We start from the raw sequence: 26,139 nt of genomic DNA, 5'->3' as shown, positions 1-26,139 counted from the left end.
AACAATAGGGGGGGGGGAACGTACTTAAACTCAAAAATAAGTGTACAAGTAACAAATTGATAACCAAACTTTAATGTAATTGCAATCAGGTACTTAATACATTTTAAATTTCCTGAAAGCTAGCTATTATTTCATAACTTGTTTATTAACCTATGTAGAAAAATATATCTGATCGTTTTATTTATGGAGAAATTGATGTCTTTGTCTTTGTTACAAAGGCATTCTTAAGGCTCCGTCTAATCTAATCACTTCCCCATTCATTAAGGGATTTTCAACAATAAATTGAGCTGCATGGGCGTATTCTTCAGGGTTGCCCAAACGTTGAGGGAATGGGATGGTATTGGCTAGAAATTTGCGCACTTTTTCAGGAAGGGATTGCAGTAATGGAGTGTCAAAAAGACCTGAAAAAGTATAAAAATGCGTCCACCAAGGGTTAGAAAACGTTATACCAACAAGATGGCGGCGGTTATATGTCGTCTGCTTATAATATTAATTAAGCCTTGGCATAATTCTAACTTACCAGGAGCTATGGTACAACAACGTATCCCTTGAGTTGAAAGGTCCCTGGCAATTGGTAGGGTCATTCCAACAATAGCCCCTTTACTAGCTGAATAAGCTGCTTGACCAATTTGACCATCATAGGCGGCGACACTAGCGGTGTTTATGACCACGCCCCTTTGTCCATCAGCATCCGGGGCGTTTTGACCAATCAAACCCACAGATAGGCGAATGACATTGAATGACCCCACTGTATTGACCATTAGGACTCTTTGAAAGTCATCTAGAGAGTGTGGGACACTTTTATGAAAGTTATAGGTTTTAAAAGCAACTCCAATCCCGGCACAATTGACTGCAATGTCCAGTTTGCCAAATTTTTGTTTGGTTAGGTCCAAAGCTTTGAGGATATCCTCTTCAGAAGTGACCTATGGCATTAATTTTGATGTTTTTTTATGGGTTATATGGGCCTTGTAAATGAATTTATTACATTAGCGGGGGAAAATAGGCAATTTTCGCCTATACTGGTAGCCACATCTTGACCTTTTGAGGTTGGTAGGTCACATAAAACAACCTTGGCACCTTGTTGGACAAAACGTTCCACCGTAGCGCGACCTAAACCAGAAGCCCCTCCGGTTACCAGCGCGACCATACCCTGTTTAATACAATTTTCATGGAAAGAATGAATAAATTCATGTGAGCAATTATTTTACTGATTTTGAAGATAAGGGCTTAAGCCCGGGTATTATGTAAATAGAAGTTAATTTTAATTTGGGATAATATTAAATATACCTTTATTGATCTTATAGTGGCCATAGTAACTTTTAATGTTAATTAAATCTAACTTAAATTTAAAATTAGAACCGACCAGTAAAAGTGTGTAGTCACCAATGCAACGGCAAACCACAATCAGATATGAACTTCTTTAGACATGACTATCATTTTGATTTTTTAGATTATATTTATCGCTATTTATTATTTTTTAGCCCTAAATTTAATTGTATTTTTATTTAATTACGCCTATTTAAATAAATTAGAGTTTAAATAGTCCACTGATTTAGCGTAAATTGAGATTAGTATGGTTTGTAATAATCCATAGATAATTTTCCGTCGGGAGTCCGTAACTCCATTTAGCGAGGTCACGTGATCCCGTAAGCAGGCGTTGGCATTTAGGCTTAAGTTTCTAGTGAAGCCGGGTCGATTAAAGTTAAATTTAGTTTAATTTAGATTAAAATTTAGTTATAAATCGGCAAATATGGTGAGTTTAATCATTACCGAAACATGTAGTACTATTTTTAAACGTTTTAAATAGGCCTAAGTAGTTTAAACACGTTAAATATTAACGTAATGTAGGCCAAAATTCTTAAGCCTTGGGTTGTCTTAGATTTTTTTTTAAAGATAATTAGCGTTTATAGGCTTAATTAACGTTAATTTAATTAAAAATTCCGATGATATTTAGTCGGCCACTTTGAGACCGTATCTAACGGTGGTTCGTCACACATTGAACGCCGCTATGTGTTTAGAAAACTTTTCATCTCAAGTGGTAGAGAAACATAATAAACCTGAGGTTGAAGTTAGGTAAATTAATAAATTACCGTTCCGTAATTAATACGAGTAATTAAAGACTGAAATTTAATTTTAAATTGACGTTGTAGAAGCAGCAAAGAATTACTATTAACCCCAGTCGTTATAAGTCGTAATGAAAAGGAAAAGGTCTTAATAGAAAGTTCGATAAATTCCATAAGAATCAGTATTGCTATAAAACAAGCTGATGAAATTGAGAAAATATTGTGCCATAAATTTATGCGTTTTATGATGATGCGCGCCGAGAATTTTATAATTTTACGCAGAAAACCTATTGAGGTATTTGTAATTTGTTTTATTTTTGCTAAAATTGTTTAAAAAAGGCTTATCTTATCTTACATAATTTATAATTGGGGTTCTTTGCGTGTTACATCTTAAAGGGTTATTCCATATCATTTTTGATCACAAACTTCCATACTGAACAAATGTACAAGCACAAATTAGTGGATTTTGTCATTAATTTCATGGAAGAAATTGATAAGGAAATTAGTGAAATGAAATTGGCTCTGAATGCCCGAGCTCGGGTTTGTGCTGAAGAGTTTCTTAAGAGAGTAAGATGATAATTAATATATTTAAGTGGTTGTTTCACAATTAAATGTGAATTCCACTCTTTCAGTTCTAAATGATGACTGGACATTTGAAAAGATGTAAATTATTTCTTCATAACCACTCTTTTGAAAAATTTCCCATAATTCCCTCCCCCCCCCCTCCTTGAAAAATAAATTAAAATTGTGAAATGAAAACTAGTAATTATATATATAATATCTTGAAATTTTTTATTAATATTAATAGAAACAATTTTTGCGTATAACAAATGATTAAAAATAAATTTTCAATAATTTTCTTCATTTTTTTTTTGATTGTCCATAAAATGCCTTTTTTCAACAGTTCAATTCAATTCAGTTCTTTAAATGGTGGTGGTGGGGTGCGTTTTCTTTTTAATAAAATGTGGCAGGAACATTTTGAATTATTTAATTTGAGTCCAAACTCGATGTGGATACGTGTTTTGGACTAATTAGCATAATTTATTTATTTATTCAAATATTAGATTAGACTAATTAGCATAATTTATTTATTTATTCAAATATTAGATTAATCTCATTTAGATTTAGATTTAATTTTTTTTAATTACTTTGATGAATTTATTTTAATTTAATTTATAAGTATAAAATCGGACTAGATATTAAATATTAATTATTGTTAGTTAATTGTTTATTAAGGCCCCTAAGATTTATTTTTTAATTGCAATTACTTCATTTTTTTATTATTTTATTTTGAGCTACCCCTAGCCTAGAATCTATAAGTTATTAATTAATTAATATTTAATTTAATTTACAAAAAAATATAATTAAATATTAATTTTAATTATATTTTAACTATCTATATTTTTTTAGAAGTCATGATTACAAATTGGGAGCTAAATAGTTCAAGAATTTCATGGTTAATTCGTATCCTAGGAAACAAGCCTGAAATCCCCCCAAAAAATTTAAATTAATTAGTATTAACATTAAGTTAATTAGAGATAATTTAAGTCTTACAGCATTAGCTGGGAAAGCTCTCAATAAAACTGGGGTAGCTCCTTTATAAAGAGCTCGGATTCCTTCTTCCCTCATAGTTTGACGGAAAACATCCCGGATTCCTTTGGGATAAGCACCTTCAGGAGCTGTTAAATGTTTAAATTAAATTGATGAACTTTTATTTTAAATAGTTCATTAGATTTAATTTAATTAGCTTACCAGTTTGTAAACGGGATTTGAGAACATCAGGGGGGATAGCAACTAACCAATTACAAATTCCCGCGAAACCTCCAGCCAAAATAGTGCGACCAGCACTCAAATCATTACGGCTACATTAATTAATTAATTAATTAATGCAATTAATTTAATTTTAATTAATCTATTACAATCTTGAAAAGGACCTAATTTCCTATTGAGTAAATAAAGTTTGTTTATTTTTTAGGTCTTTTTCAAGGGTTGTAATTGCATTTACAGGGCTCCCACAGAAATTTCTTAAAATAATAGTGAAAAAAGAGACCTTTCACGGTAAAAATAGGGTAAAATAAGGACCAAATTCTTGGAAATAGGAACCAAATAGAGACCAATTCAAAATCAAAATTAGATCTTTATGTACGGAAGTATCACAAAAAAAGTTGGGAAACCAAAATAAACCTCTCCGAGCCAAGACGAATTTACTTTCTAAACACAGTTCCACCAGCCAATGAGAAAAACCGGAAACACATAGTTCAAATTGGCGAGATATTGCCAAGGTCATTTGTAAAGGTTAAAGCGTTTAATAATTCCCTGTGGATCGGAGTGAGAATAGTTTTACTGTTGCAAAAAAATTTTAGATGGAATATTAAAAACGGGAATTTTTGAAAATAGGGTGGTTTAGAGACCAAATGGCGATTTTAGGGTGGTTTAGAGACCTACCCAAAAAGTAGAGACTTTTAGGTATTTTAGAGACCAGATGGGAGCCCTGCATTTAGGTCAAGGTCAATTATTGCTTTAGTTTTTAATCTTGACCTTTTGCCCTCTGGAGTTAAAACTCTTTGAACCCATTCGTAGGACATGAAATACATTCCACTAGCTGGGACATCTGAAATACGTTTTCAGTGTTAATTATACAGGGTGTGTTAATAATAATGAACACACTCCCTCCCTTTTTTGGACACACCCTGTATTTGTTAAGTTTTTATAAACAGAGTGTCTATTTCTGCCCGGGACCCGGCTATATATATATATGCCCGGGTTTCAGAAATTTAGAAACCCGGGCAGAAATAGACGGCCTTTTATACAGGGTTCGTACACGACCTGGAAATCCTGGAAAAGTCAGGGAAATTGAAAATGGGCCTAAAATGTCAGGGAAAAGTCAGGGAAATTGAAAATGGACCTAAAAGGTCAGGGAAATTGAAAATGGACCTAAAAGGTCAGGGAAATGTCAGGGAAATTGAAAATGGACCTAAAAGGTCAGGGAAATGTCAGGGGAATTGAAAATGGACCTAAAAGGTCAGGGAAATGTCAGGGAAATTGAAAATGGACCTAAAAGGTCAGGGAAATGTCAGGGAAAAATATATTGGAGGGAAATTTAAAGCCTGGATAGCAGTACAAGGGTGACCAGAAAATGTGTTGTCCGAGATTTGACCAGAGCCCCAAATTCGCTTCGCTCGCTCCAGTTATTACTTTGATAGAGTTACATTTAAACACAATCATTGGCTTATTTTTATAACAAAACTCGTACAAAAATGATTCAAGTGAATTTAGATTGGTTTTCATATGTGTTCGCCATGTACGTTATTGCAAATGGTCAGGGAAATTTGTGGAATTTTGTCAGGGAAAACCTGGAAAAGTCAGGGAATTTAATTTCGAAAATTTTGTACGAACCCTGTTATAAAATATGTATGTAGAACGGAAGTTAGGACCCATTATATTTAATCTCGTAATAACAGTCAGACCTTAACAGGAAGTGGGATATAAATAGTTTTTTTCGTTAGTGTAAGATTAAGATTAGCATTATAGCAGTTCTGCATTTCGTTTTTTTTTCTGGTCTTAGAAAGACCTAATTAAGTTTTGGGGTAATTATGCACGGTGTTTTGATGCTCAGTATTTTAATTCAAATTATTATTTTGGGGGTTTTTTTACCGGCCCAAATATCCGGGGATGTTTGTTACTTTAACCCCGAAATTAGTGATGAAGATGTGTCGAGGCATTTCCCCCGAAATCATTCGTTAAAATCAGCTTGGTGTCGAATTAAAACTGACACGCTGAGTTTTCTTAAAAATATACCCAAAGATATTGAGAATTTGTCGATTAAGATTGAAAATTTTAATGATTCTACGCAAAATGTAAGTTATTAAATCATTATGAATGGTTTGCAGTCTTGAAAGTAATGAAAAATAAGGGTTCCTTTCAAGACTGCTAACGAACTTTTTGTCAATTGAATTAGCCTTATTCCTGATCAGCGCCATCTACCCATAGCGGTGACTTTGAGAACTACTGTAAGCGGCAAGCCAATCAGATGTCGCTAAAATCTGGTGACGTCATTTTTGGTAAGACCCGAGAGTGCCAGTCAGTGACGTCACCCGATTTTAGCGACATCTGATTGGCTTGCCGCTTACAGTAGTTCTCAAAGTCGCCGCTATGGGTAGGTGGCGCTGATCAGGAATAAGGCTAATTGACACTAAAATGCATGGTGACAAATAAATAAATTTTCAGGTGGTCATTTTTGAACCCGAAATCGTGGGTCCATTTTTAAATTTATCCGCGATCGAATTGACCACGACAAGTTATCAAAATTTGACCTTGAACGCCGCTAAATCTTACGAATTTGATAAAATCAAATATTTGTCATTCAAACACGTTGATTTCACTACAAACGATATCGTAATTTCAAATTTAACCAAATTGGAATTCCTCAGGGTAAATAAATAAATAATTACCGTTAAAATACCGTTAAATTAAATAGATAAACAATTAATCGTAACATTGCAGATAACTCATTGTAAAATTGAAATCATCGATTATTTTACCCTAAGTGGTCTAAAGTCCTTAACAGAACTATACGTTGTCAAAAATAATCTACGTGAAATTGAACCATTTGCATTACAAGACTCGAATCTTTTGCGTAGACTCAGTTTATCTCATAACGAAATCGAATGGATTCATGCCGATTCATTGGCCGCCTTAATTTACTTGGAAATTTTGGATTTAAGGGCCAATAAGATCGACCATTTATCCAGCTTAAGTTTCCCCGATTTGCCCCATTTGGTCAGACTCGAATTAGCCGATAATCCTATCAAAGTTCTTATGCCTGATTCGTTTAAAATGATGCCTCATTTGAAAAGATTAAAGCATAGCGCGGCTCTCGTTCGTGCCCCTTGGTACTGCCTAGCATTACACCAAAAAAAAGGGTCTAGGAACTATCGCCATCTATGGAAAGCCTAATTTCGCATTGTTTTTCCGATAGATGTCGCGACCACGAAAAGATAAATTTTGATAACCACACATAGATATAAGAAATTATGTTAAAATTCATAGATATCTACAATACATAATGGCACAGCGTTTAAATGGCATATTGCGCCTTTGAACAGCTTTTTATCTATATTTTTTTAATATAAATGTAAAACTTCTCCAAAACTGTTTAAATATACATGTTATTTTAAACGTAAATGGCAAATCGCGCCTTTGAAGAGCTTTTTATCTATATTTTTATAATATAAATGTAAAACTTCTCTAAAACTGTTTAAATCAGGTGGTTTAAATCTCGGGTACCCGTCTTCGGGTCCGGGTCGGGTACCCGACCCGATACCCGAAACACATTTTTAAGGATACGAAAGGGTACCAGAGTCCCAATTTTAAGCCTTTGCCAATACCTGCCAGTCTGATGGGTCCAGTTCATGACGTTACCGCGCGTGTTTCAATACTTCTGCCTTTCTTAATTAAATAATTTAATTAGTATTATCAGAAGGGGATAATAGAAGAAGGATGCTACTCTGTATCATTTAATACATTAGTTATGTAACGTCATTCTTCCCAGGCTCACCCTTTTTGTTTGCTCTCCCGCTCATCAAACTATAGATGGGCATCGCACCGTAAGGTGAAATCTATAACTGTTTGGTACTAAATCCTCAGCAATCAACTCCCTAACCTCGTCTTGAGGTGAGACAAAAATCCACAAGTGCGTCTTGCCCAATAGTTTAACGCAAATAGAGTAATGATGAGGGAACTATTTATCGCGTATGTGATTCGGTTTAGTAACCTTGCTTCAAATGTTCCGATGTTGGGAAGAATGACGTTACACTTACCCCGCTTTGTGGTACACTTCTCTCGAAGAGAAGTATTATATACTTCTGGTATTATATTATTAATTAATATTGTTTAATGAATTACACTATGGGGGATAATGGCTCATCTTTGAAATCTAGCTTTTAATTGGACTGTAAGGAAAAGCAAAGAACCGAATTGGACCCGAAAGCTAATTTTGGGGTTTTTGAAGGGCCCGAAGACCCGACGGGTAATTGAAAATTGGACCCGATACCCGCGGGTACAATTTTCTATTACCCGAAATTTACCCGACACCCAAAAAAACTGTACCCGCACAGCCCTGCTTTAAATATACATGTTCTTTTAAACTTAACCCCAAATATAAGCAATAGGTATTATACACAAATAAGAAAAGAGATTTGGTTTAAATGTTTATTTTAATTGTTCAACTCATTCATTATTCTCCTCAGTAATATTTGTAGATTGTTTTTCACTCGGTGCGGAAAATCTACTTTCGTGCATGGCCAACAAAACTTCTTTTGGTGGACAGTCTACCATGCCTCTATTTGGGTGAATTAATTTAGGGTGATCTGAATTTAAAGCCTCCCTCCTTTTCATGTTTCCCTATGGTGAAGTAATCTGATTTGTTAATTAAAATAATAACGCTAATAATAGTGTCCAGCATGATATCTTACGTGAAAACTTGCCCTTTTTTGAAATATTTTTAATATTAATCTCTCCATATATGGGTATTGTTTTTGTTCTAAAACCTTTACAGTATACCAGGCTTTGCTTCTTTTACTGTAGCACTTGTTGAAACTAAAATAATGTAGGAGTGTAAGGTGAAAGTAAATTTTCATTGTAAATGTTACTGTAAGACGCAAATTACAAACCGTTGAACGCCATCGTCAGTTTTGGCTTCTAACCTTCCAGTATGATAATTGTGGTCAATCGCTGCTAGTTGGACTCTCATTTCATACATTTTGAAGCTGTGAAAAGTTTCAAATTAATTACCTTGAAAGTTAGAATTTAACACTGACGCGAGTATTACAAGAAACTTCAATTCAGTAAGGTACAAAATAAAGGCGAAACTCAATGTAGGTGACTAATTTGACTTTTGGGAGAACCACAAACGTTTTACTACCCCCAAATATCAGAAGGGTCTCTTTTAACTTTAAATAAAATCAGCACTGATTACAGGCTAGTCAGTTATGCATCGCGTGTTCCAGAAATTTGAGTATTTCATATAATGACGTGGACATAGCATGAAGTTTCCTATAAAACTATCAATTAATACTCTACCTAAATGCATATCGCTTGCTAGCATATTTCAGAATCAAACTATGATAATTTTCCAAAAATCCAGTATGACTGACAAAATGAAAAAATATATATAAATAACCATGAAGTTTTACAGTATTGACTATTGAGGCGGAAGCTAAAAATCTAGCTCCACCTTAGTGATTAATTGTCATACCGAAAATTTGCATAATAACCAAGGTTATTGAGAATGTTGCCTTTGGTTATAATTTTCTTAATTTCTTCAAACTGGGGAGATTCAGGACGAAGCCATTTGTGTGATTTAATCTGTTCTAAGGTTAGATCTTCGTGCAAACAGCAGGTTGGAGCGCCATACGCAAGGGGCAAATTCCACTCGTGGACGTCGCAAATATGTTGCAAAAGGGAAAGCCATAAATGTCGCATGACAGTCAAATCTCCTTTGCATTCTCGCGCGCAATACCAAAAATGGTTGCGAATTAGAGGGGCCCAATGTGCTACGTCTTCGGAGCCTTTTTTCTTTGATGCCTAAAAAGAAATTATGTATTCATGCATAACGAATTGCCTATCTTATTGTTACCTCCATAAGCTTCTTGAGAACATTTTTGGATGCGTGCCAGATATCCCATGAATGTTTAATATTGCGATAGATGCCTTTCTTTTGACGTAATAATTTTGCAATCTGGTTATGCGCATCAGTCACTATCTCCACCATTTTGGTGCCGTATAATTGGCCTATTTCGTTTATTTCAGCAGCTGTTAGTTCAAATCCCAAAAGTTCCATATTTACACTTTTCCCAGCGGCATGTCTGACATCTCGCGATTTCACAGAAAGTATTTTTTGCGACTCCATATCAGCCATTGTATAAGTGCAATACATCGATGTATGGCCAGGGGAATCATTGCGCCCATCACCAGCTACAATAACTTCTCTATCACTCAATTCCCTAAATGTCTGTCTTTGAGTTTCCTTCCACATCTCTTCTACTGCTGGACTTATAAAATGCTCCTGGTAACTGTAAATAAAGAAAAAGGGTTATGCATGTTTACCTAAATTTGGAATTACGGATTTCCCATGGTGTTAGTTTGTTTTGCTAAAATCATATCTTTCCAGAAAATAGTATATAGCCAATTCCAGAAGGGTGGAATGACATATGTCAATGGATGTAAAGCCTTTGGAATAGAGGGGAGTCTCTAGGGGTCGAATTTATTACGGGGGAGGTGGTCTCCATTTACTGGTCTGGAGATAGACATCTACTCGAGACCATTCTATCTTACTTCACAAAGCGCATAATACCAGAAGGAGATAATAGAGAAGTATTATATACTTCTGATAATACTCGTATTCCCATACCTTCTACACGGAGGAAGGAGAGAAAGGTACGTCAGAGACTGCAGTTCGAGAAATAGCATACTACCTCTGGTCCACTTTTATTAATTTCTCTGACTAGTTTTTAAATTCAAGAAGGGGGGTCACTGGTCCTCGGGACCAGTTTATTAATTGGAAATCTATAGGAGAACGAAGGCGGGTACCAGTCCGGTCACTGGTCCCAAGGACTAGTTTAAAAATATCCTTATTTCCCAGACTGTCAGAGAGTGAAGGTAACTTCAACGAGAGTTGTTTCTAAATCGTCACGTGATCCGTTGAACAAAATATTCAAAAGGTAAATAAGAAAAGACTGTTAGAAAAACGAGTATTCGAATTAGGAAACGATTTTTCGTAAAGAAATTCGCATAACCGATTTGAATACGACAACAGTTCCCAAAACCGAGTAATCGTTTCCAAGAGACTAAATTCCAAAAGAAAACGTGTATTCCATTGAGAATGATAGGGACTATGGTCACATGACACATACCAAGCTGTTTTTTTTATATATATATATTTCAACGCGATTGCACAGTTCGCGGAGTTTTGTTTTTCTCTCACCAGACAGGAGAGAAAGAGGGAGATAGAAACGCGCTTTATAAAATCCGCGGAAAAAATGGGAAAATAGGGGGGGTAGTAAAAACAATTTTCAGTACGTTTATTTACCCCCGTTTTCACCACGCATGGATCACGGCTGCCTATACTGATTCTCTCTCCCTCTCTCTCTCTCTCCTCTCTGCTCTCACGCCATGATCGGTCTTACCGTGGGAACCAGAGCGAAAGAAAAAAATTCCATTCTATGCGGGAACTACAATATTTTTAGTCTGATACACGTATTTAGAGAACGATTAATCGTTTTGAAAAGAATATTCGTCGGATAAAACCGAGTAATCAAATTTTTTAGTATTCTTTTTGAAGAAACTGGCACTGCTAGGCTTATTTTGAAAACGATTAATCGTTTTGAAACCAGCCTTTCAACAATTTGTTCCTTCATAACGGATCACGTGACGTCTGGCTCCTCGGCTTTGCGCCGAGGTAAGCGCGCGGCCGCGGGAAAGAGAGATAGGTCTGTCGCGTTATAGTTACCTTCCCCCTTGACTTTCCTTTCTAAAGACTATTGTAGTTAGAAAGGGGGTGTAGAGTGTTTAACCATCCCTCTAGGCGCGCTCTTGTAAGAGGGGATACTGTTCGTGACTATTAGGGGGATGACACTGAGCAAAGAGATGGAAGGGTATGATGTTTGCACCTAGTACTGACACTATTCTATTCGTGCTCACTGGTGAAACGAGGGTTGTTAGTCTAAACTCTAGGTTTTCCCCGGGGTATCAAGGAAGAAGTTTTATATTTTTTGCTACTAGGCCTATAATATGAAATGAAATGAAAGGAGGATTTATTATACAAGAGTATCGTTTGGTCTCCTTATGTTAATTATTATATATTGCAAAATACGCGTAGTGTATAGAGTTTAGCTGTTTTTCCCTAAAAATATACCAAAGCATGATAAAACCTTGAGATAAAAGTACCCTCAAAACTCCAAAAGAGAACTCCCTATTCAAAATTGAAACCTTATCAATAAATCTATTTACTGTAAAATTTTCTAACCAAAAGTAGGCCTACTTTCCTAAGCCGAAAGTTGTAAAGAAGGGACGATGAAAAATGGGAGCGGTACTTTAGCCCTTTCTCTCTCTTACCCTTATTGAACTTGACATTTTAACCCGTCTTACCCACGACTGGCCGGAGCCATAAACGTAGATAAAAATCGCTTTCCCATGTCGCCTTCCCTTCTAATTGTCTTGGGACTAGCAATTTCCTTTGTACAACTAAAATTTTCAAGACCAGTGATTGGCTAAAACCTTAACCCAGCTTTCAAATGTAACAATTTCTCCTCTTTTTTTGTAACAAGAAAATATTGTATTCTATTTTTATCACCATTCCGAAAAGGTCCTCGAAATCGAAAGGGTTGATTCTGAGCTACCCTAAGATCGAATCCATCCAAAAAACTTAGAATTTTACCTTTATTTACTATGAAATAAAACTTATATGTTTAATTTAACCGAAGTCCATTCAATTATTTAATCAAAATTAAATAGTTAGTCGGGACATCAAAACGCGATATCTACTGTTTCAGTCCGGTAGTTATACGCCATCAATAACCAGCCATAAGCTCTCCCAGTTACTACACCTTAGGTTAAAGGGGGTAGTAAAGCTAGAAAGATTTCCACCCTTGGCACGCGCGGACTACATTCCCCTCGTTCCCCTTTCTTCTCCCTTTACTGAATGCCACTTTCATTTTCAATTGCTTTCGAACAGAGGCAATTTTTTTGTACGAGCTTTTTCCGACAATATCGTCAAATACAATGGAACTAATGAAATTAGGTTTGCCCGTGGCGTTAGAAAAAGGGTCTAGTGCACCGTGGGTCACTAGTTGCGCTTGTCGTCATAATTGCGAAAGAACAAAAGGCAGAAATGTTTGCCCGTGCAAATGTCTAGGGTTAAATTGCACAGATATGTGTACTTGTGGGAACGTGGGCAAGAAGGAGGTTGGTTGCAAAAACAAAAGTTTATCTAAAGAGAAAACGTCAAGCGCCAAAAAAGGCGAAAAACGCGGTAGAGACCGGATATATACACAAGAATTAGAAGAAGCGGAAATAGAAAGTAGTGCTCCATCACCGACATCGAAATTTTCGGAAGATTCAGATGATGACGATTTCATCCCACACGCGTCATTCCAAGAAGAGGCTGCGTTAGAAGAGAGCTCTAAGGTAAGATAACTTTCCAATAAAAATTCAAATCCCGTATGGAAATAACAAGACTTTCTTTATAGCCTAATTTGTCTACTCACTGTGAAGCAGCGAATACTTCTTCTGATTCTGAGAGCGAACAAGTAATTGTATATCAAGTAAGTAAGTAAGTGTTAATAAATGCTAATTCAATTCTATCTACTACTTAGGAAGTGGTGTCCAAAAAAAGGAGGAGAAAAAAGACACATAGACCGAAAAAATTAACATTAAGCGAGGAAATTCTAGAGGCAAGCGATTCAAATGAAGAGGTATGCCATTAAACAATTTTCCGAGCAATTTTCTCATTTACGCAACATCAATTTATAATCTTAAAAAATGTAGGAAGATGTTCAAGTTCAATCTAAAAGGAAGAAAAAAAGCGCCCCTAAAACGAAGCCAGCACAAAAACGTAAAAAAACTGGAAGTAAGGTCTTGAAAGAAGCAATGGAAAAAATAGATCAGTCTTTCATGGAAAACCTAACTGACAGCCTTGAAAAGCATCATGCCTCTCTACAGGTAATCAAAAGTGATATCATGGATAAAGCATGCGCGGTACGAAATTTGTTTTCACGCTATGAGACAGGCAAGTCCCCATCTCCGACGGCAGCTTATTCAATGTATACTCTGTTTCAGCTTCGGTTGTCAGCACGCTAAAACGTAGGTCTCTATGTTGGAGCGGCTTAGCGGTAACCTATAACGTGGCTTTGTGCGTGCTGACAAGAGACGAATAGTCTTTTTCAGATTGTACTGAAAATCATTTCTTTCGTCGGTTGTAAGCACGCAAAAAGCTACGTTAGATAGCTACCAAGCTTTGCGAGTTCCGACAACCGAAGCTGGAACAGGGTGTGTATCTCATGTCGGAGATAAGGAGTTCTATCCTATAGCGAGAAAACAAATTTCCTCAGCCCATTCTTTTTACCATAGTTCAGCTTTGCAGTAAACACTAAATAAACCAATTTTTAAATATTTCCAAATTATTAATCAGGCTTTAATTAATCGAATGTCACCAGAACATAAAGATTGCCTATTATCCAAAGTCAGCAAAATTTTACCTGAATTTGAAGTTTTAGCGAAAGAAGGTAAATAGCCTATAGTCTTTAAGCGGATTATAGAAAATACTGGGTTTATAATAAGCTTTGGTGTAAATGAAACCGCTGAAAGACTTTTTTTTGGTTGAAATTGACATTTCCGTTTTTAGTTCTTGGTGAAATTTCAACTCCTAATGAAGCTGATAATCGAGAAAATGAGGCGGAGTGGGACGAATGGGAGACTCCAAACTCAGCCTTTTGTATTGGCGTTGAAAATACAGAAATGGAACCCCTTACAGCCTCAAATGATCCCCCCGCGATACCATCGACATCCACTGCTTTGGAAAAGACTACCCCAACCCCAGGTCCTGAGACATCTCCAACACCCCCCGGGAAACGCCCTAAGAAATGTGTGTGTTTGCGATGCAGAGAAATGCCGTTATTAATAGAAAACAAGTGCTGCAGGGATCCGCAATGTATAACAACATCTCCCGAGTTCAGTTTACTCTGTTTGGAGCCTTTCGTCTTGGTTTTGAACATGAGAATGCGGAACGAGCTTCTACTTGATCGGGACATGCTAAATATCGCAAATAACCGATTAAGATTTGCCGCGTATTCCAACCTTTGCCTTTGGTTGTACGGGCGGTTAGGGGTTGGAAACCGTTTAGTACTCCCGTCGTGTGCTATCCTAAGAATTAGGGCACGTTTCCCGAGCGAAGACGGTCAGTACAGAGGATTTCGCAGAGGATATTATCCTGACTAAGTCCTGACTAAGTCCCACATAAGAAGTGAAAAAATAAAAATTTGCCTATCTAAAAGACTTATTTGTTTTAACTTCGATAATTTTCAATCTACGTAGTTTCTCGGAAAAAGTTCTACCTTACAAATATGTCTATCTGTAAACTGACAACATACGGATGATTTTACGTAAAGGCCTCGTACTTCCTCCGTTATCTCTTGTAAGAGAAGGTGCATCTCATGTTTGTGACAATAGGGAGCTTGGGGGTTAAAAAAAGTGTTGTTTCGTCCTTCCCGAGAATAGCATGGCCCGAAAATACAGGGTGTCGACAGTGGTTCTATGGGCGATTTGGAGTAGAATATGTTCTACCGTTTACAAGCTATGATTGTTGAAGTGTTTTACGGATGACCCCTTTATTCCAGTTTCTCACTTAAATTTAAGGGGTCATCCGTAAAACACTCCAACAATCATAGCTTGTAAACTTACTCTAAGGGCAAAATGTCATCACCCATGGAACGGACTGTCTGTATGCAAACGTCTATCTGTTAGCTCAGTGTCATCCCCCTACTAGGCGCGTACAGTAAGAGCGCCGCGGCCCGCACGCCTAGAGGGAAGGATAAACAGTCTACACCCGCTCTCTAATGACACTAGCCTATTTCGGTCTTAGCTACCTTTTTGGAACATCCTTTCATGATCCTATACTTTAACCAGGGAGGGGGATTGTTGCTCTAAGGTTAAATATACAATAATATAGGGGGAAAAGGGTGGGTAGGAATTTTTATCTCTTTCCCTAAATTCTAGCCTATTCATATACTCCCCCCTTCTCTCAGCTAGAAAACGAAATCTGTCATCCCCATCATTCTTTAGTTCATGTTCTATCATAGAGAATATAGAAAGGGAGTCGAATTCTGGGAATAGAAATATAAGTTAAAAACAATTTGTGACGAACAGTTCCGGGTAAGGTCGATTTGGCTGTGTAGAAGAAACACCCTTTCTGTAGCGAAACTAAAAGAGACTCCACGAAACCGCTTATTTGAGCTACCTTGGTCCTTGCCTTTACCATAGTCGAAGGCAAATTCGACTCCTTTTCTTAAATCTCTCTGTTTCCCTTTGGGGTATATGGACCCAAAACTACCTATACCTCTTCATGTTTATTTTCTGTTAGGGAGGGGACATAAAATATTTCTATGGAAAGGAGACGGGCGTGCAGCGTGCACTAGTCACTGGACAGAAAGTGCTTTTGAACAGTTTTGTGTATCTTTTAAAAGCTGTCTTTCAACAAGTTTTTACAACAGTAATCAAAAGTGGATGGGAAATATAGGGAGAGGGCATTTGTCAGGGAGGGAAAGAACATCCGACGTCATTTTATACCTCTACTTAGGGGAGCGTTTGTAGGCGCTATACTGAAATTCCCCCGTTAGGGGGATGGAATCGAGGTAAGAGATATAAGCCTATGACGTGGCAAGAATGGGTTTGCCCTCTCCCTATATCTTGGCTAATGTATTACTGCCGTTTCTTTTCGCCTTCTCTAAATATTTCTCTATAACAGAATTTCACATTCATTTGACATTTTCGAAGTAATAGGCGAGAACTCTACCCCCTCCTGAGAGAAAAATGTTCCTTACAGACCACGGAGCTGTATTGTAGATACAATACAGTTAGAGAGCTGCATGGAAACGGTAAATAGGGTAACCCTACTCTCTGGGGTAACCACCGAAAACCGTGGCAATGGATGGCTTTTTTTAGTAATATCACATATTCGGATCGGGAATGGACGGATATAACCAATATGGAATGGAAGTGGTGAAATTGATATACATTTTACTTTGGAAATGGTTGGTAAATGGATAGAACCAGTTCTATGGATCATCTTAAAATTCTAAGACTGATAAATTGTTTGGCCACACAGTAATGGCAGCTCTCTGCCTTTGACTGTATTAGACTATATATGGCAATCTAAGATAGGTGCCACTACTACTCATCTCACTTTGTTTGTTGCAGCCTAGTTACAAGCTAGCTTAGCTAAAATTACCGTCTTCCATTGTGAGTTTTCGCGCCAAATTGTCGTTATAAATATTTTGGGAAGCGACTTACGCTACTTGGCGAAGGGCGAGCAAGAGTCCCTCAGTCCAGTCAGATTTTTCTACAGTTATTTATAGCCCCTCCCCTCTTTTTTCACTAAAATTCCGAATGAAGACCCGATATTGCAGTGGTAATTTTGGGCCAAACCAAGACGCTCAAGGGTTATATTCTTTCGAACTCTATGGTATGGAAATAGTTTTCTGATCTTGTTCATTTCGGTAATGGTTGGAAATGCATTAACGTTTCTTAATTAGGAATGCGAATGGTTAGTATTTGTAAAACACCGATGGAATTGGTAAACAAAAATGGTATGGAAATGGTAACGTTTGAAACTGAAATGCAGCTCTCTACTGAGGGTTGCGTACCCCAATTTCCACTTGGAAAAAGTCTACTGTAAAAGGCGATTTTAAAAAATTACGTTTCACCAGGTGCGCGTGCCAAAACGAGGGAGTGAAGAAATGCTTTCCATCTATGCTCCCCCCTACAAATATTGTATAGGGGACTTTTTAAAATTGCTTATTTACACTAGAGAGCTGCATTTCAGTTTCAAACATTACCATTTCCATACCATTTTTGTTCATATTTTTGTTTACCAATTCCATCCATTGATTTCATCAACTTCTCCATCCGTTACCGATCGGTGTTTTCAAAATACTAACCATTCGGATTCCTAATTAAGAAACGTTAATGCATTTCCAACCATTACCGAAATGAACAAGATCAGAAAACTATTTCCATACCATAGAGTTCGAAAGAATATAACCCTTGAGCGTCTTGGTTTGGCCCAAAATTACCACTGCAATATCGGGTCTTCATTCGGAATTTTAGTGAAAAAAGAGGGGAGGGGCTATAAATAACTGTAGAAAAATCTGACTGGACTGAGGGACTCTTGCTCGCCCTTCGCCAAGTAGCGTAAGTCGCTTCCCAAAATATTTATAACGACAACTTGGCGCGAAAACTCACAATGGACTGATTGACAGCTATAATAGCCGTGAATCTCGTGTGCTAAAGTAATAAGAGGATGAGATAGAAGACGGTACTTTTAGCTAAGGTAGCTTGTAACTAGGCTGCAACAAACCAAGTGAGATGAGTAGTAGTGGCACCTATCTTAGATTGCCATATATAGTCTAATACAGTCAAAGGCAGAGAGCTGCCATTACTCAGTGGCCAAACAATTTTTCAGTCTTTTTAGAATTTTAGGATGTTCCATAGAACTGGTTTTATCCATTTACCAACCATTTCCAAAGTAAAATGTATATCAATTTAACCACTTCCATTCCATATTTGTTTTTTTCAGGTCATTCCCGATCCCAACATGTGATATTAGCAGAAAAACCATCCATTCCCACGGTTTTCCATGGTTACCACGGTAAATGGCAATTTATCCCATTTACCGTTTCCATGCAGCTCTCTAATTTACATCATTCCACCCCAAACCTTTTATACGTTCCAAAAAAAAAACTTACTTGTTGTAGGTGTCTTTTTTGAAGAAGAGTATTTTGGCATGTCTCATGAACATTGCAATCTTTCCATACATATTACCAGATAAAGGAATGCTGGAGGCAACAATAAGGTTCCCAGAGTATAACCCATTTATTACTGGTTGGGTTGACCATTTTCCCTTATTAACAATAGTAATTATTTATTAATTTACTAAAACATATAATAGAAGTTAGTACATATATTTGAAAATACCTTGGTATGATTTTGGTTTCTACTGGTGATACCAGTACAACACCATGTAACAAGTATAGCTGTACCCATATACTTTGAAGTGTATCTAATAGGTTCATCACAATTACGGCACACTGTACCATAAGCTTTCTCTAGAACTTCCATAAGTGTTGGTAAGTGAACTAGAGCCATCTCACTTCTAACAACTGTCTCAGCTGTTTCCAAAGGTTTAGATTTGGGCTAAAAATACTTAATTATTCAACAAATTGAATTCAAATACTCTATAATTATCATTTTTATACCTGTTCTGCTGGTTCGATTATTAAGGAATCATACTCGTCTCTATCTGGAAAATCACCAAACTCTGATGGCATCTAAAGAAAAATTATATTCAATATTATGAATATAAATTATGTTATTTGAAATATTTTTGGTTAAAATTACCTTTTCATCATCATCATCATCATCTACCTCTCCCCCATCAGTAAATGTATTGGTGAAATTTAATATATTTTCATCTTCCTCTCTGTAAATGAAATGTTGTAAAATTTTTAAATTCAATTAGTAACCTGTCATACTTACTCCACATTTTCTAAACCCTGAGCCATTTCATGTTCTTCTTCAGAAGCTAAACGGTTTTTGTCTTCTATCTCCAATTGAGTGGCACTGACGTCACTATCCTTGCTAATTAGTTGTGGAATAGAATTGGTTACTTTTATGATATTTTAATTTTATTGAGGGACACGAATATGTGAAACATATTGAAGAACCCACATAGGTGAAATATCCAGATCACTAAAGCTCATTCTTAGTCTTTTGTGGCTTTTGGCAAGAGCAACTGGTGTAGAAAACTGACGGTTTAGTGGAGGTGTAAACTCTTCCTGGAGTTTTTCCGGTGTGTCTACGTCCGACTCTAAAGCTAGCCCATATTTCAGATGCGGGGGTAATTCTGATTTTTATGAATATTTTCAATAATCAAATATAAAATATGTATACAAATAACAAACTTAAAAGCTAAAATTAGACCTAAACTTACTTTGCGGTGTTCTTTTCCGGGAATATTGCACAGGGTTAATAATGGAAAAGTCAGTTTCTGTGCCACTGTCCATTTTCGATATTTTGTCTGTTTGAGTCCCAATGCTTGCTAAGGTTACCTTGACTGTGCAGTCAGAGCTCCCAGCTTTTTCTGTCCATTTTTTTAATAATAACAAAGCGAACGACTCATTTGATAAATTTAATTTTAAACGTTCAGCTCTAAACAGTGGAAAAGCATCTCCTATGCTGAGCCTGTTCTGTGTGCCTATCGAAAAATAATAGATTAAAAATAACTACTTATACTAATCACTAAAAATTCATACTTACATTTGTTTGCCATTCGTCTATTATAAATAGCGTAAAAAAACTGGTGGATACACGCCTGATCCTGATGTTAACCATACATACAAAATTACAAATACAAGCCCGTAAAAATTGACAAAGGCTTAATATTAAAAACCGTCCGAAAAACACTCGTCGCCGGCCTGCCCGCCTACAAATTCCGCGATAAACTCGTAAGAAAAAACCGTGTCAACCGTCCGTTGGACGTTGCGCGAGATTTGAAATTGGGAACGAAACAACAAGAACCATTGAAACACACATAAAATGGACCCTTTACGCTGCTCTAAAACTCCACAAAATATAGTTACAGTTACCAGTCCATCTATGAAACTTTTGGCCAATCAGAGATCAAGGCCAGAGGCATGCACGTATAAATCCCGCCTCTCCAACTGCGCTTCGCGCGCCATCTAGTTACAATTGTCCCCATTTTCTAGCGACCGCGCTATGCTTTAAGTCTGGGACATCAACAACAAGGATTGTATGTTTCGCAATATGCCTTCCATGATTTAAGGTGATAACCATCAATATGGCCGACATTTTGTCGTTATCATTGCCTCCTTTATCTATCAAGGCCCGTGCATGGTGCTATTTTACCGAGGGACTTTATATTTAACATAATTGCCCAAATTTAGCTTAGATGGCGCTCTTTACCAAAAGATTCCCGCGTAATTTTAATTTGACGCGCTGAATTTGAATAGTGACGTCATTTAGTAACTATATTTTCCCTTTTGAGAACGGAAAATTAAATAATACTATGCGCGGGCCTTGATTTATAAAGGTGGCATTGGTTTAAATTTGTCGTCTGCTTATACTAAAATAATTTATGTACTTTTTGCAGTTCGTTGCATTACCTTCACGTACCGAATATGGATAACCAAGTCTTAGAAAAAGGAACGTTTAACGGATTGATTGCTTTGTTGCATTTAAGATTGCGAGGTTTTGTGCAAGATTTGGGGGCATACGCTTTCCAAGGCTTAGAGAATTCCTTGAGGCAATTAGTGCTAAGTAATTGCTCAATTAAATGGGTTAACGAGCTTGCATTTCGCGATTTAAAGAACCTAACTTCGTTAGATTTATCAACGAATAAGATTGAGGTTTTAACTTTGGCGGTTTTTGAAAGCTTAGAATCCTTGCGCGAGTTGATATTAACTGATAATAAGCTGACCACTTTACCCGCGAATATTTTTGGCGCGATCTCAAGAAGCGTCAAGTCAATTAGATTAGATTCTAACCCTTGGCATTGCGATTGCGAGCTGACTTTAAATTGGAATTCAACTGTTTTAACCACCGTTTTAACTGGGGAAATTATGTCTAGCACCTTTTGTAATAGAACAACTAATCATTGCGAGACAGTTATAACTGTAGGGATCAAATATATGAAGGAAGTTATACCCCTATGCGCCACACCGACTCAAGTCGCGGGTCGAGATGTTTTTTCGCCTGATTTGCGCGCTTTGAATTGCAGTAAAGTTTAAGCGTTTTAAGATTAAGTTTAAGAACGTTTTGAGAATTAAAATAAGACCGAGTTCGTCAAAATCGGTTGAGAATTACCAAAGTTACGAAGTGTTTTATAAATGTAGGCTTAGCAGGGTTTCGCCAAGGCTTAACGCTTACCCGGGTCGAGATGTTTTTTCGCCTGATTTGCGCGCTTTGAATTGCAGTAAAGTTTAAGCGTTTTAAGATTAAGTTTAAGAACGTTTTGAGAATTAAAATAAGACCGAGTTCGTCAAAATCGGTTGAGAATTACCAAAGTTACGAAGTGTTTTATAAATGTAGGCTTAGCAGGGTTTCGCCAAGGCTTAACGCTTACCCGGGTCGAGATGTTTTTTCGCCTGATTTGCGCGCTTTGAATTGCAGTAAAGTTTAAGTGTTTTAAGATTAAGTTTAAGAACGTTTTGAGAATTAAAATAAGACCGAGTTCGTCAAAATCGGTTGAGAATTACCAAAGTTACGAAGTGTTTTATAAATGTAGGCTTAGCAGGGTTTCGCCAAGGCTTAACGCTTACCCGGGTCGAGATGTTTTTTCGCCTGATTTGCGCGCTTTGAATTGCAGTAAAGTTTAAGTGTTTTAAGATTAAGTTTAAGAACGTTTTGAGAATTAAAATAAGACCGAGTTCGTCAAAATCGGTTGAGAATTACCAAAGTTACGAAGTGTTTTATAAAAGTAGGCTTAGCAGGGTTTCGCCAAGGCTTAACGCTTACCCGGGTCGAGATGTTTTTTCGCCTGATTTGCGCGCTTTGAATTGCAGTAAAGTTTAAGTGTTTTAAGATTAAGTTTAAGAACGTTTTGAGAATTAAAATAAGACCGAGTTCGTCAAAATCGGTTGAGAATTACCAAAGTTACGAAGTGTTTTATAAATGTAGGCTTAGCAGGGTTTCGCCAAGGCTTAACGCTTACCCGGGTCGAGATGTTTTTTCGCCTGATTTGCGCGCTTTGAATTGCAGTAAAGTTTAAGTGTTTTAAGATTAAGTTTAAGAACGTTTTGAGAATTAAAATAAGACCGAGTTCGTCAAAATCGGTTGAGAATTACCAAAGTTACGAAGTGTTTTATAAAAGTAGGCTTAGCAGGGTTTCGCCAAGGCTTAACGCTTACCTCTTAATAAAGTAGCGGCAGTTCCTTTATAAATGCTACGTAGTCCACCTTCTTTGTATAATTGCTTTGTGCAATCAATTGGACCTTTATACTTAACCTCACCACTACCCGAAGCTTGTTGCACCTAATTAATTGCAATTAGATTTAATTACTTAAACACCCCCCCCCCCCTTTTCCGTGGCACATTCATTACTTGTAAAAGACATTTAATTCTTTCACCAGGCGTCATAATGGCGGTTGTAAAAACGCCAGCAAGCATTCCAGCATTAAATAATTGCACCAAACTGCAAAAATAATAAAATTGCAGTTTTTTTTTAAATAAAAAAAATTCAATTAATATTCATGTTATTTGCGATTAAATTCTTACGTCAGTTGCTGATCTTCGGATTTTTGTTGTAATCTCTTTCCTACACCAAATCCAAAGAAACAAATTGCAAAAACAGGCGCAACACCGGCAATAGGGGCTGCCATACCCCTGTACAATCCAAAGAAACCCTGAAATTTCGTTTTAACAATACCCTTGCTAAATACAACATCGTAATTTTTTATTGAGATTTCAAGTTCAAAGGTCAAAATAATCGTTAAAAATGTTGAAAGGCCTGCAGAAATGTTTTTATTTTCTTGGGAAATTAAGTTACTTTCTAGGTTGCAATTGCAAGTCGGGATTATATTTGTGTTGCAATGTTAGAAAGGGTCGTGAAATAAGCATGAAAACCACACGTATTTGTTGGAGCCATCTTGTCTATTGGGTAATTGTTAAAATTGAAGACACACGACACAGGACGTTTCAATTGGACAGGGGTGAAAGGGGGGGGGTAAGGTTTATTATGAATCAACTCCGGGATGATTTTGACCTAGTTTAAGAGCTATCATCATACAGTAGAGTGACAAAGATTACCCAAACATGTACCTTAAAATTGCGTTTGTCGCATTTTAAATTAGTTTCATATACCCTTAATCAGAAGTACATAATACTTCTCTTCTATTATCCCCTTCTGCCTTAATGTTGTTCAATTTACTTACTGACAACATACGATTTATGTTATGGGATTTTTATGTGGGTAATCATAAATTTTATGGGATTTTTATGTAGGAAATGATAATTTTTATGCAGAAAATCTATTTTATGGGATTTTTATGTACAAAATTAAAATTTTATGGGGGGTTTTGCATAAAATAAAAAAATCAAAATTTTATGGGGGGTTTTGCATAAAGTAAAAAAATCAAAATTTTATGGGGGGTTTTGCATAAAGTAAAAAAATCAAAATTTTATGGGGGGTTTTGCATAAAGTAAAAAAATCAAAATTTTATGGGGGGTTTTGCATAAAATAAAAATTATCAAAATTTTATGGGGGGGGGGTTTGCATAAAATAAAAAATATCAAAATTTTATGGGGGGGGGGGTTTGCATAAAATAAAAAATATCAAAATTTTATGGGGGGGGGTTTGCATAAAATAAAAAATATCAAAATTTTATGGGGGGGGGGGGGTTTGCATAAAATAAAAAATATCAAAATTTTATGGGGGGGGGGGGTTGCATAAAATAAAAAATATCAAAATTTTATGGGGGGTTTTGCATAAAATAAAAAATATCAAAATTTTATGGGGGGGTTTTGCATAAAATAAAAAATATCAAAATTTTATGGGGGGTTTTGCATAAAATAAAAAATATCAAAATTTTATGGGGGGTTTTGCATAAAGTAAAAAATCAAAATTTTATGGGGGGTTTTGCATAAAGTAAAATTAAAAAAACAGGATTTTTATGCCGGGGGGGGGGGGGTCGTGGTACCTTAATTTTATGGGATTTTTATGTAGAAAATGGGATGCTAAAATATCAAATTATAACAATTAACGTATTTTAAAGTAAAAACCATGGGAATTAAGGATTTTTAAAAATAGGCCATAAAACTATGGGATTATTAAATATATTATAATTCATACAAGTAATTAATTATATCACTTACTTTGTGACAATTTTAAAATAATTAAACAAATTAAGGGATTACCTCTTTAACTACAATTTTCTTTGCACAATCAAATGTTCCCTTATATAAAGGTGCCTGTCCTGGTGCTGGTTTGGGCATGGTTTGCAATCGGACCTGCACAAATATCGCATTTTAATTTAATTTTTTAATAATAAAATTAATTTTAATTAAAAAAATTAAAATTAATTAAATTTAATAGTAATTAAACTTACTTTAATGGTATCCAATGGATGTCCAGCTGAAATACAGCATGTTCCACCAACACCTCCAGCCAGGAAATTCTTAATTGGACTTGTACGTTGTTTTTCAGACATTTTTAATTTTAATTTAACTTAATTTCCTATTTCCAAATAAAACTCCTATTTCCGCCTAACTAGCCCCTCGCGAAATATCAAAATATCTAACGATTTAAATTAACTATTATTTAATAAAATATTACTTAACTTTCATTACTAAATAAATTAATTAACTGTGCACAATTTTAATTAACGGGGGGCTAGTTTCTTGTGCACAGACAACAACCGTCCTCGACTTCAGAGACTCGAAGTAAGCGTCTATGAAATGAAATCGCTGCACAAATAGGGACAATCTTATCTAACGATAGACTAAAAGGTCCAAAGTACAAATAGATATAAATGCAAATATTGTCTGCTACGTACGCGAACTGTTGCTAGATGGCGCCACTTAAGTTGTGAAAGTTACGTTTTTACGTCGATAGATGGCGAGGGTGCTGCTGGGATCGGCTGTTTTTGGCGGGAAAATCAAAATAGCTATAAGGGCGTGGCAAATTATTTAGCTCGCGTGGAGGGAAAGCCAACTTGCAAGGGGCTATAGAAAATACGTTGCGAAGTATTTGCTTTGTAATTAACTTAATTATGCTTGGAATTTAATGATATTTTAATGTAATATTCTACTGAATGTCTACTTTACGTTGGTACTTTCATTTTGACTCTATCTATTTTAGTTCAAAAGATACAGGCGTTTGAATTTGAAAATTTGGGAAAATTTAAAAAAACTATTTGTCGTCTATATAATCTCTATTTCTGCTCGCTATGAGCATTTAGGGTTACATTCCCTTTAAAGAGCATACGAACACCTTTTTCTGTCAAACTTGGTAAAGGGGTGTCCATTTATTTCATCAATAACTAGTCTCTGAATTTTGGAAAATGCTTTTGGAATGGAATTTTGTCGGCTGTAACAACTCTTGGAATTTATTGGCCCTAACCGGTTCACGCGCTAGAAATGAAAGGTCAAATTCAGAAGGGGTCATTCTGGAAGAGTTTTAGAGAGAGACACCTTTCTCATAGCCGGCCCACGGCTTTAAAAAAAATTTAAAACCATCCCATTTTGAGGGTCAATGCACCAAAGAAAGTTGGTGGTGAAATGGAAGATATAA

The 26,139-nt window shown here is 36.2% G+C and overlaps 6 protein-coding genes across 6 annotated transcripts; 3 read left to right on the top strand and 3 right to left on the bottom strand.

The window, feature by feature from the left end:
• Positions 1-51: 51 nt before the first annotated feature.
• Positions 52-1,443, bottom strand: scu (hydroxysteroid 17-beta dehydrogenase 10). Its single transcript, XM_089846828.1, has 4 exons — positions 1,288-1,443; positions 986-1,150; positions 521-923; positions 52-401 (listed from the first exon to the last, which is right to left on the bottom strand). Exons 1-4 carry the CDS (start codon positions 1,309-1,311, stop codon positions 211-213), a joined length of 783 nt encoding a protein of 260 aa, XP_089702954.1. The 5' UTR covers positions 1,312-1,443; the 3' UTR covers positions 52-210.
• A 149-nt stretch (positions 1,444-1,592) lies between these two features.
• Arpc4 (Actin-related protein 2/3 complex, subunit 4) lies at positions 1,593-2,918 on the top strand. The gene is made up of 5 exons (XM_089846830.1): positions 1,593-1,753; positions 1,955-2,073; positions 2,151-2,358; positions 2,460-2,630; positions 2,696-2,918. The coding sequence occupies exons 1-5, from the start codon at positions 1,751-1,753 to the stop codon at positions 2,699-2,701; spliced, it is 507 nt and encodes a 168-aa protein (XP_089702956.1). The 5' UTR covers positions 1,593-1,750; the 3' UTR covers positions 2,702-2,918.
• Positions 2,827-25,349, bottom strand: LOC149653876 (mitochondrial carnitine/acylcarnitine carrier protein-like). Its single transcript, XM_089846827.1, has 9 exons — positions 24,956-25,349; positions 24,765-24,857; positions 23,127-23,254; positions 22,953-23,043; positions 22,760-22,883; positions 4,602-4,674; positions 3,816-3,925; positions 3,618-3,742; positions 2,827-3,545 (listed from the first exon to the last, which is right to left on the bottom strand). The coding sequence occupies exons 1-9, from the start codon at positions 25,055-25,057 to the stop codon at positions 3,483-3,485; spliced, it is 909 nt and encodes a 302-aa protein (XP_089702953.1). The 5' UTR covers positions 25,058-25,349; the 3' UTR covers positions 2,827-3,482.
• LOC149653878 (uncharacterized) lies at positions 8,260-20,204 on the bottom strand. The gene is made up of 14 exons (XM_089846817.1): positions 20,151-20,204; positions 19,825-20,088; positions 19,563-19,737; positions 19,371-19,472; positions 19,233-19,314; positions 19,091-19,162; positions 18,810-19,028; positions 18,581-18,735; positions 9,700-10,135; positions 9,319-9,647; positions 9,144-9,212; positions 8,735-8,830; positions 8,537-8,660; positions 8,260-8,465 (listed from the first exon to the last, which is right to left on the bottom strand). Exons 1-14 carry the CDS (start codon positions 20,161-20,163, stop codon positions 8,292-8,294), a joined length of 2,310 nt encoding a protein of 769 aa, XP_089702943.1. The 5' UTR covers positions 20,164-20,204; the 3' UTR covers positions 8,260-8,291.
• On the top strand, positions 11,269-15,094 carry LOC149653879 (uncharacterized). Its single transcript, XM_089846822.1, has 6 exons — positions 11,269-13,247; positions 13,310-13,369; positions 13,436-13,534; positions 13,608-13,781; positions 14,251-14,344; positions 14,464-15,094. The coding sequence occupies exons 1-6, from the start codon at positions 12,843-12,845 to the stop codon at positions 15,054-15,056; spliced, it is 1,425 nt and encodes a 474-aa protein (XP_089702948.1). The 5' UTR covers positions 11,269-12,842; the 3' UTR covers positions 15,057-15,094.
• On the top strand, positions 20,621-22,761 carry LOC149653877 (uncharacterized). The gene is made up of 2 exons (XM_089846829.1): positions 20,621-20,676; positions 21,004-22,761. Exon 2 carries the CDS (start codon positions 21,032-21,034, stop codon positions 21,638-21,640), a length of 609 nt encoding a protein of 202 aa, XP_089702955.1. The 5' UTR covers positions 20,621-20,676; positions 21,004-21,031; the 3' UTR covers positions 21,641-22,761.
• Positions 25,350-26,139: the final 790 nt, after the last annotated feature.

This window comes from Phalangium opilio, unplaced genomic scaffold (assembly GCF_054372755.1).
Source record: "Phalangium opilio isolate 3A_F unplaced genomic scaffold, DU_Popi_V2 ptg000081l_1, whole genome shotgun sequence".
Classification (NCBI taxonomy): domain Eukaryota; kingdom Metazoa; phylum Arthropoda; class Arachnida; order Opiliones; family Phalangiidae; genus Phalangium; species Phalangium opilio.
The sequence above is the reverse complement of the archived record's forward strand: the minus strand, read 5'-3'. Positions and strand labels throughout refer to the sequence as shown.